Source organism: Eupeodes corollae, chromosome 3, assembly GCF_945859685.1.
Source record: "Eupeodes corollae chromosome 3, idEupCoro1.1, whole genome shotgun sequence".
Lineage (NCBI taxonomy): Eukaryota > Metazoa > Arthropoda > Insecta > Diptera > Syrphidae > Eupeodes > Eupeodes corollae.
In genome coordinates, this window is record NC_079149.1 from 89,161,877 (window position 1) to 89,172,863 (window position 10,987).

General features: G+C 36.2%; 1 protein-coding gene across 3 annotated transcripts; it reads left to right on the forward strand.

Annotated features, from left to right (window-relative positions):
- Positions 1-4,176: 4,176 nt before the first annotated feature.
- On the forward strand, positions 4,177-9,788 carry LOC129950957 (beta-1,3-glucan-binding protein-like). Of its 3 annotated transcripts, none has more exons than XM_056062927.1 (5): positions 4,177-4,301; positions 8,217-8,826; positions 8,876-9,036; positions 9,107-9,486; positions 9,549-9,788. In XM_056062927.1, exons 1-5 carry the CDS (start codon positions 4,184-4,186, stop codon positions 9,756-9,758), a joined length of 1,479 nt encoding a protein of 492 aa, XP_055918902.1. In that variant the 5' UTR covers positions 4,177-4,183; the 3' UTR covers positions 9,759-9,788. The 3 variants fall into 3 exon arrangements, with proteins under 3 accessions (XP_055918902.1, XP_055918903.1, XP_055918904.1); XM_056062928.1 differs by having other exon boundaries at positions 4,179-4,301; positions 8,232-8,826; XM_056062929.1 differs by lacking the exon at positions 4,177-4,301 and having other exon boundaries at positions 8,404-8,566; positions 8,637-8,826.
- Positions 9,789-10,987: the final 1,199 nt, after the last annotated feature.

The window sequence follows — 10,987 nt, forward strand, 5'->3', positions numbered from 1 at the left end:
ATAAGGCCCTAAGTAACATAAAACTAGAAATATGGTAAGTAATTGTTTCAGGGAAACTATAAGCTGCAATTTTAGTGCTCAAAATACTAATTTGAATTTTTTCGTAATTTTTTCATCGCAGGGTTGAAAATTTTTTACCTATCTCAAATATTAAATCAGAACTAAACCTTTGATCTGTCTAAGAACTATTCGGGGTTTTCACTCTGAATTTTATTTGTATTATTGTCAATTTAATGATTCATTTTCATCATTGTAAAGTACACGACCAACGTCTTCAAATCTTCTCAAAATATGTCACCCAAAACTCGAAATCGGTGACCGCAACTTAAAGCGTGGTAACTCCAATTTTTGTTCGGCAATAATAAGTTTAGTGTACAAATTTCAATCTACAATCTACATGTTCTTAAAGTGATGTTGCCGTGTCCGTGAGACAACCGGTTGGTGGAAGTGTAGAAAATATCGCTGCCAATCAATCGGAGTTAGTAAACAATCCAAATCAGTCTATTCAACGGCGTTCTCAAGAATTTGGGCATCGCTCAGACCAAATTATAGTTTCTTTTGCGTAAGGATCTTGAAGCCGATGAACAATGTGTAAGACAGCGAAAGTTCTTGGACTAGATGCGGTGTTTATAAACTCTTACTGTGACTTAACTTAATATCAATTTGGGTTTGATGGCTACAAGTTTCTTTTAAATGTATGCATTTCTGAGAGTAATATTTTCTATCGGCTTAGGAATTTCCGGTCGACCTTAAAAGGTCGAATTGGGAACTACAAAGTTTTTGCAAATCATTCCTATTCAAATGATGTAAACATTTTTGCAAAATTACACACTTTCATTTTTCTTAAAAGGGTTTGTGGCCGATAAAAGTTTCCATAGGTAAACTTGTTTATAACTTGAGATAGTTATTTGCTTGTAAAAAATTGGCGATCAGTTTGGCGGACTGTGACCTATTAACGCTTATGCTATCCATCACCATCAATGCTAACCATCACCGAAAGCTGCTACGGACGTGCGTGGCCTTTGAGTATGTGGGTCTTCCCGAATCATTAACAGACGTAAAATTCATTAAACCTTCGAATGATTTGAATATCAATGCAAATTTCTACAAGCACTGAGGGCATCGTTATTAACAAAAGTATCCAAAAATGTTCAAATGGTAGACATGTGCATTCAACAGGACACAAGCATCCACAGATTTTTCTCAAAACCCACCCCATTGGAAAGTTGTTGGGGGCAACAAGCGAGAGAGGGGGAGAGGTGTTTCCACTAAGACTCCTCACCTTATCCTTACTTAGGATCTGGCCCTCGAGGTTGGGGGTTGTGCCATCGGGTCACTTCCTGACCATGTAAAAATTTTCTAGTTGAGAAGCACCAACAAGCCTCGGATACGGACGGATTTACTGTTTGTTGTTAGGTTCCTTAACAGACCACGTTCAGCCGAAGAATTATCGGAGGCCCTAGACTGCTAAAAGCAGACATCACCGCTATCCAGGAAATACGATAGGATGGCCGTACAAAAAGAGGATGAAAAACTGCGACAATTACTATGGTGACTGCTACCAAGAAAACCAACAGCACTTATTTGGATGCGGCTTTGTTATTGGAGCCAGACTTAGGCAAGATGTCTTGAGTTATAGGTGCATCAACGAGCGTTTCATGACCATCAAGGCTAAATTCGGAAACATTAGCCAGATATGCGCGCACGCCCCACAGAAAAGAAGGATGACAACACCAAACAAAAATATGTTCTTCGAGCTCTTAGACAAAGAAGTGTCCTAGCTACGATATAAAAACTGTCCTGGGCGATTTTAATGCCAAGTTAAGGAGGGAACACATCTTTGGTGGAATAATCGGGAAAAATAACCTGCACGACAACACTTCCGGCAACGGATTCAGACTAATAGAATATGCTGCCGGGCGAAACGTCATGGTAGCTAGTACGCGTTTTCCACACCTCAACATCCACAAAGGAACTTGGAGTTCTCTAGATCAATCTACCGACAACCATCGCTTACAAAATCTTCTCTGCCGTAATATGTGAACGTCAACAACCTAATAGGTCCTTATCAGTGTGGTTTTAGACCAGGAAAGTCCACAGTTGATCAAATATTCACATTAAGGCAGATAATAGAAAAAACTAAAGAACATTAAATCGACATCCACCATCTTTTCATCGATTTCTAGGCCACATATGACAGCATCTTAAGGGACGAGATGTATATTAGAGCAATTTCTAGTTTTAGCATCTCCGCCAAATTCATCCGTCTGCGAAGGATGACCATAGAGAGTTTGCGCTGCTCCATAAAGGTTGGAAACGACTTACAGAACCTTTCGATTTCTATAAAGGCTAAAAGGTGATGGGCTGTCATGCGATTTTTTTAACATCGTCCTTAAAAAAATAGTGCAGAACTCCCACGTCAACACTAGAGGCACTATTTTTTAAAAATCTGTCTAAATACTAGCATGTGCTGATGACATTGACATAATCAGAAGAACTCAGCGTGATGTCAATGGGGCTTTTGTGAGTATTGAGGCGTTGGTGGCAAAAATGGGTTAATCGGTTAATGAGGGCAAAACAAAAAACATGCTGTCGTCAAGAAAGGACATACAACACGGACGTCTTGGTCAAAACGTTCCCATCGACAGACATAACTTTGAATAGTAAATAGTAAAGGACTTCGTCTACCTAGGCTGCGCTATAAACACAGAAAACAACACCAGCACTGAGTAGCGAAGCCCTCTCTCGAGATACCAAAGTGTAGCTGTATAAGAACCTCATCATCTCCGTCCTGCTATATGGTGCAGAAGCATGAAATATGACAAAAAGCGGATGAAAGCACCTTTTTTCGTTTTGAGAAAAAAGTTCTTCGTGTGACCTACGGTCCCGTATGCATAGAAATGGAGTGAAGGAGAAGATGGAACGACGAGCTGTACAGACTGTACAACGACGTAGACTTAGCCAAAAAGGTAAAAGCCCGACGACTAAGATGGCTGGGTCAAGTAGAGAGCATTGAAACCAATGCTCTGGCCCGGAAAGTCTTCGAATCTACACCCACAGGACAGCGCAGTAGGGGAAGAACACGGATCACGGGGCGCACACAGTGGAAAATGACCTCACCCAACTTGCAGCGCGAAACAGGACGGAGTTAGATCGCGAAGTTTGTTGGGTGAGGCCCTAGTTCACACAGGACTGTAGCGCCACCTTAAGAAGAATCTAAAAATCCCAAGTGGGTATCAAAAGTCATTGAAATTAAAAAAAAAAAATCATTTTTAGGCTGTAACTTTTCAGCGGCAAATTATACAAAGAAGTTTTTTGATTGTCTTTAAAAATTAAATTAATTTTTATTTTTACTTTAGATGTTTTAGAAATAACAGCTAATAATGTCGAAGGTATCGAAATATTTGTGTATTGGTAAAAAAAAGATTATAAGGAATAAATTATTATCAAATTTCAAAAAGATCACGCCTAGATTCAATTGTATAGAGTGATTTTTGAAGAGGTGTCGGAAATTAAAAAAAATACAAATACATATAACATTCAAAAAAGTACATAAAATCTTTATTTGAGTCGATATAATTTAATGTTTGAATACGTCCCATCATTTGAGTCCAATTTAAGGATAATCTTTCTAACATTTCGGACTTTATCTCTAGAATAAATGATTCAATGTTTAATAGACATGAGCGTTAAAACAGGAAACTTGTTGTGTCCGCTAGATAGCGTCGTGGGTCTGTGAAATGGACTCCAAGATCGTGCAATTTTATACCGCTGGACTATAGTTTGTGGGGTTATGTGAAGTCGCTTGTCAACGCTTGTTGATTAATATGGGAGACAAAAAGTGTCTTAATTCTAGAGAGAAACAAATGCTTATAGTATACTTGCATTGATATTTTTGGGATAAGGTAAACAGTACCACTTTTAATTCATGAATCTTAGGTTTCCCTATTGAAAGTTTTTTAGATAGAATAGAGAGAGATTCAGATTTGTAGATATTATTAATAAAAAGAGGGAAGTCAATTTTTTATTATTTGCATCTACGTTACACTAAATGACGTATTTTTGTTTCGTTTTGATAACAATTGTGAGCAGCTTCCAATGATACCTTATCAATATTAATTGCAATAGGTCAAAACGAATTGAAATTAATATTTTGTCTCAGTTGACTTAAAAGTATTTAGCAATGAAGTTTATTTTCACAATTATTTTATTTCTTAGTGTATTGGTGGAATTTTCTTTTGAATATACTGCAAGTGTTCATCGAATTAGTCCAAAAGGCTTTCGTATAAAGAGTTCAAGTAGTAAGTTTACAATCGGATTTTATAAAATAATAAGATTATAAAAGTAAACATCTTAAAATAAACCGATATTAAATTATAATACCAGCTGTAAGAACACACAATCTGATGGTTTTAACTCAAAAGAAATTGTTTTGAGAGGTTTAGAAAATGAAAAAAACATTATACGCATAAATTCTACAATTAATACAAGCGATCTAAAAGTTAATGCATCAGCTTCTGTTATAGACTAAAGCTTCCACTTAGGTGAGGGAACAGAATATGGTTTCTATTTTGGTTTGCTAAATCTTCAGTATTTAGACCATAAGCCAGTTACTTTTACCGTAGATAAATGAAGAGCTAATAAGAATGAAAATATCGAAATGATACTGTTATATAAATTATCTGGAAAAATAAAAAATACTTATTTAACAACAAGAGGTCGTAGATTCCAGTTAACAAATGTCTTTTACATAATATATGGTTTTATCAGGAACGTATGAGTAAAACTTCTATATGAGTTCCAATATTACAAAAATAAATTGTCAACGATAAAAAGAAGCTTTTTTCAAGAAACAGAATTTAAACCAGTAACCATATTTCTAATTTTAAACAGAGGATGCTCAAATTATTCTGGAAATTATAATTGAACATTTCCATTCCTGACAACAGTACTCTCAGCCATTCCTATGTGCGAGTACTGTTGTCAGGGATGGAGAGGACCACAGTTTTAAGCCAATTCGGAACGGATAATTTGAGAAATCACTTTTCATGACAAGAATCACTCTTGGAGAATTTGTCAGTTCCTTGCAAGAGGCAGTACCCGTGAAACAAAAACTTTAGATTGTATAGGTAGGGATCGAAGCTAAGACCTCTCGCATAACAGACCATCGCACTTTTTTTTTTTTTTTTTTTAACTTCATTTTTATTAATTCATTCTTAAACCTATCTTAAAGCTAGACAAAAATTCATAAAACTAGCCTAATTATCCATAACTTATAACTAAATTAATGGTCCCATACGGACACTCTAAGTTAAACTATGACACTAACTACTAATGCCTTTCGGCCCTAAGATCTATTTAACTTCAATTTAAATTTTATTTATTTTGTATTTATTAGAAAATTATGAGAAAAAACTAATATCAAGGTCCTTTTCTATTTTTACTTAAAAACTACTTAAAATAAGGTCCTTAATATAAAGCTTCAAGCTAACTTAAACTACTTATTCTACCTTTAAACTACTTAAAACTAGAACAACCACACAAATTGTCTCTTTTATGTTTTTTTTTATATTCAATATTTTTTTTTTCTTTTTATTTTTTTTGTTTTTTACTTTTTTTGTGTATTTTTTGTGTGCCACTATGCCTATTCTACTTAAAACTAAACCCTAAAACTATAAAACAAGAATGTAAGCCAGCCAAGGCTTAAAACCCCATCCCAACTACCCAATATCAAGTGCCGATTGAAGCCACCAAAACTGGTTCTCCTGTTTCACCCTACTGAACCGAAGGAGCTCTGCTCCGCCTTGTGCCCTTACGTCCCGATTGTATGGGAGTCGCCTATCCACGGTTCTTCGTCTGGCGTGGTAGATTAACGGAACTGCCAATCTATTCTGTATCAGACCACATTTGTCTAAAAAGAGGAATGCCTCTGGTGGAATGAAGCCGCTCAAGCGTGCACTTTCAAAATAATCGTCGTTCGGATAGAACGCCCCGAAAATTAAATTGTTGGTAGAAGACATAGCTCTTGCAACGAGTTTTATCACGAAATTGTCAATTCTGTTGATTCGAGCCCCGTTGTATAGGATCTCGTTAGAATAGTAATGCACATAAGAAGATTCGGCTGTCCAATATAAGCCGGTACAACGGCAACGTTGAACCACACAGGACAACCATAAACGATCATTGGCCGTATGAGGGTCATGTAGCAAATTACCTTCAAGACTACCTATCAGATCGCTGGTGTAAATGCTGAAGAGAATCGGCGAATTCACCGCTCCCTGTTGAAGACCATTTTTAATTGAGAATGTTGTGTTAGGAGTTACATTGCCACTTTTGACAACAAACTTTCTACCGTTAAGCATATCATAAAGTATATACAACAATGGCTTGCTTATGCCAAGCCTGCTCAGTTTTGGGTAAAGACCCTCTAACCATACGGTGTCAAAGGCCTTTTCCAAATCAACCAGAACAGCACCTGTGCATTCTTGTTTTGACCCGCCTTGAACCCGAACTGTTTATCCGGAATTATTTTGTTGTCCGCAGCCCACTTATTCAGAGCCCTATTAATGATTTTTTCGAAAACTTTGCTGGTGCTCGGAAGAAGACTTATCGACCGAAGATTTGACGGGTTGGAGTTGTCCTTTCCCTTTTTCGGGAGAGGATGAACCACAGTGGTCTTCCAATGCACTGGATAATATGCATTATTCAGTGCATTATTGAAGAGTGTGGTGTAAATGTCAATTGCTTCCGTCGGTAAATGTCTTAGTACAACGTTGGATATACCATCGACATCGAAATGAAGATGAGCTGAAGCTCAACCTTCGTCACTAACAAGGGACTTTTTCCTTCGGATCTTCAATTATGTAAAAGTCATCGTCAAAGATGGCTTCCTCTGGATCTATATGCGATGTCATGAGTACGTCTCTGTTCTCTTCAGTTCTTTGGAGTTTAAGACACGGAAGGTCATTTTCAATATCTTATTGATTTTGGGGAACAGGGTCACTCGAATTAACTGACTGGATCTTGCGGTCCCAGTACTTGTGAATTGATAGCCTATAGTTCTCCTTAATCAACATTGTTGACATTATTTATTGACGACTTCAGTGTCCTAACCTCCAAGTCGTGTGGGTCTGTAAGTCGTCTGTACAAGTTTTTGAGACAGGCAACGCACTAACCATCATGCCACGGGTACTACAAGTAAAAAGTGATAATAATTAGAAAAAAAAAGAATTTTCGGTTATGAAAAACTGGGTTTGTGATGGAAAAACGGTGAAATGGTAAAAGAATATTTAAATATCTTGATATAGTGTTCATTCGAAATCTAAAAATGGAATAATACCTTTAATACTGTCGCGGAAATAGTATTTGTATACGAAGCACAAGCCTGGAGTGGAAATGCATATGACACCGTAGTTTTACATCATAAAGACTTTCCACCTGTCTTTTATTATTCCCTACATTGCATGCTAACGTTGGAAACCAGTCTTTTGTCACTCCTGGTTTCCGAAAAAGTGGCGTTCGAAGCTTTATAAGAAATGGATGGAATTGGCATAACACAGTGTAAACTTATAATATGCTAGAAACAGGGAGTTGGTAATGTTCTTTTTATCAGCATATTACACCAGTAGATTATACGATCGGGATCTAAGCACAGACTCGATGTAAAGAAGCCATAAAAGTCAGTTAAATTACTTATCAACTACACTTTAACCATCGCTATACTAAAGAGGATTTCTCAGTCAATTTAGCGTACAGGGAGCGTTTTTACACACCAAACCGACTTATTCATCTATTAAAGGATTTTGTTTTTGAGAAGTGTGGTTTTTCAAAAGAAATAAAAAGCATATAATTTAATGTTATGGCCGAAAATTTAGTATTGGGTAAATTAAATGCTTCCCTACGTTGCGTGAACCGAACCTTAATTTTAGTAATAAATTTGCTCAATTTGCAAACGTTGATCAATCATAAGTCTTTTCTAATCATTATTAAATAGCAAACCAAACTGAGAAAAAATCGAAAGACCTTATTTGAAAAAAAGTATTGCCGAATTGAAAACCACTCGTCTAAAAACCACCCTTTATATCAACGAGTTACTTTACAAATATTGTTGAAAAAAATCAATATTCCACAACTTATACAAACATTAAAATATATTGCTGTATATCCGAAAACAAACTTTTTCTATATTTTCAAAGCATTGATAATTTGTTACAAAGCTCTCCTTTTCATAGACATTGTCGATGACCGAATCACATATGTGATCTACAATGTAAACATCAACAGGACTCTGACACCGGACTTGCCCACTGACTTCGTTGCTGTTATAACAGAAAGTATTCTAGACCAATGGGTCTATATCAATTTAAATGCGCGGGTAGAAGGAGGTAGCAAAATTTATTACCGAATGGATGTCTTTCATGATCCATACGATCCCAATGCGAAAAATAAGCCTGTGAGCAGTATGGAAAAAGAAGCTGAACTTCCTTATTACACAATTGACATAAGCGAACCTGTAGAAGAAAGGTGTGCTGCGCTCTATAGAATCAGTGAAAGATGTCAACTTTCGGTAACAACAGTTAGCGGGCAAAGAGTCTGTAAAGAAAAATTAATTTTCCAAGAGCATTTTGACAATTTAGATCCAAAGATATGGAAAATAGATGCTCGGATTCCAACTGACACAGAAGACTCTCCATTTGTGTCTTTTCAAAATGATCCCGAAGTTGTGTACATTAAGAATGGCTGGTTAAATATCAAACCGAAATTTCTATCCAAAGCATCGGGTTTCAATGAATCTTCTTTGATGACTGGAACTTTAAACATTGCAGGGTACAATCGATAAGTCATATCACCTCTTTAACCTAATTAAGTTTATTAGTTGTTCAGGGAGAGAACAGGAGTGCATGAGAAAAGCGAAATTTTCACAGATCCTGCCTCCAATCATTTCTGGAAGAATTCGGACAAAGCACTCGTTCAACTTCCGCTATGGAAAAATTGTTATAGGAGCTACTATGCCTAAAGGTGACTGGGTAATACCAAGTAAGTATGTAGCGGTGAAACATGAACATCTTGAAACAGAAGCAAAAGTTTCGTTTTGTTATTTTTGCAGTGTTGCTATTGGAAAATTTGGAAAACTTCTATGGTCCATCTAACTATGCATCTGGCCAAATTAGAATTGCAAGTTTGCGAGGAAATCAAATTCTTCGAACCGCTGAAGGCAAGGTCATTTCTAGTCGGTATTTATCGGGTGGAGTTGTACTTGAAGATCGAGGACCTTTGCATGATTCTTGTCTTCGACATTATGATGCAGAAGAACGTGTATCAGATGAATTTCATAATTTCACACTTACTTGGACCGAAGACGATATTACAGTGGGAATTGATGATTATGAATATGGAAAGATCGAAGGAGGATTTTCGCAATTATTTGTAAACAAAAGTTCCCCTCCTTACGATAGCGATCATAAAATGGCGCCTTTTGATAGAGAAGTGAGTATGTGATTATGGTTTCATTAATTTCATTATAAATTTTAATTTTTCGAAAATTTTAGTTCTATTTAAGTATTGGATTATCTGTTGGTGGCCATATAGATTTTCCAGACTATTGTAGGAGTGGAGAAGATCGGGTCATAAAACCATGGATAAATAATGATCCGAAAGCTATGTTCAACTTTTGGAAAGATCGACAAAATTGGATGAGGTCATGGGAAAAATATGATACGAAACTTCAAGTAAACTTTATTTTAGTTTATGCTTTGTAGATTTTATTTTAATGTTAATATGAAGATACTTCAGAGGAGATAATAAATCTGTTTAAATGCTCAAATATGCTTGAAAGCAATAAGTTACTTGTATTGCAGTGCTAAACAGAGTATTTGCCTTTGGTGACCCCATCTATCATCTCATTATTGAGTCTCCAATTTCTTTTCTTAGTGTTCTTATTCTCGAAGATTATGATTTTTGTTTTTAATATAATTATTAATATGAAGATTCGACGTCTTTGAATATGTTTCTAATCGATTGTAATTTTGAGTTGAAGCGAAAAGGGTTTATCTGATATCAGCACCAAGTCATCTGCATAAAGAAGCACCTTTAAGAGATCTCACGAAAACTGTGTGGATAATCCACAATCACGCATAAGGTCGGTTGGTCTTTTAACTAGCTTCTTGCTGACTTTACAGTATTTAACGATATAATGTTTCTTAGAGCACGACCTAAGAATTTGCAAACCTTACTGCAGTTTAAAACATCAGTACCAATCGTACCTTCAAACTCGTCAGACGTTTGTCCTATTTAGTGCGGTACCTTTCATAAACTTTAAAATTACTAAGAGATCTCGATCCCCAGTTGGTGAAGACACCATGTCTTCCATCAGCAAAAACCCAAAGATTAGCTCTATTGAGCATAATCGTTGGATTCCTTTACAAACTCATCCAGATACAGATATCGATATTGAAGTAGACGACGAAATTATTGCGCAACCAATTGTGTCAAATAAAAAATCCAAAATCCCATCGGTCTGTGTACTTCAAAAAACAAGTGAATGTATTCATGCCTTACTTAATGAATTCAAAATAGAACACTACAGTGTAAAGAAAATGTCCATTGGGATAAAAGTGAATTGTGAAGACATTGAAACTCATGCCAAACTTTGCGATACACTTAAGGAAAAAAACTGGCAGTTTTTTACGCATGATTTGCCCTCTGTAAGGTCTTTCAAAGTCATTCTATATGGCCTACATGAATTAAGCATTGACGTGATTAAACAAGAGCTATTATCGCTTGGTTTAAAATGCCTTAATGTAAAAATTATTAAAAAAAACTATGAAAACTTTGTAGACATCTTCTATCTTGTGTACCTCGAGTGTGGCTCAATCAAGTTAAATGATTTGAAGAAACAATGCAAATCGATATTTAAAACCCAAGTGAAATGGGACTTTGCCCGAAGGCAGAGAAACAAACTCACACAGTGTTACAACTGCCAAATGTA

Bases quoted from the DNA above. Each gene is read 5' to 3' on its own strand.
- LOC129950957 (XM_056062927.1), top strand. From the start codon at position 4,184: ATGAAGTTTATTTTCACAATTATTTTATTTCTTAGTGTATTGGTGGAA. The intron at 9,037-9,106 runs GTAAGTATGTAG...TTATTTTTGCAG, and splicing joins AGGTGACTGGGTAATACCAA to TGTTGCTATTGGAAAATTTG. The intron at 9,487-9,548 runs GTGAGTATGTGA...CGAAAATTTTAG, and splicing joins TGGCGCCTTTTGATAGAGAA to TTCTATTTAAGTATTGGATT.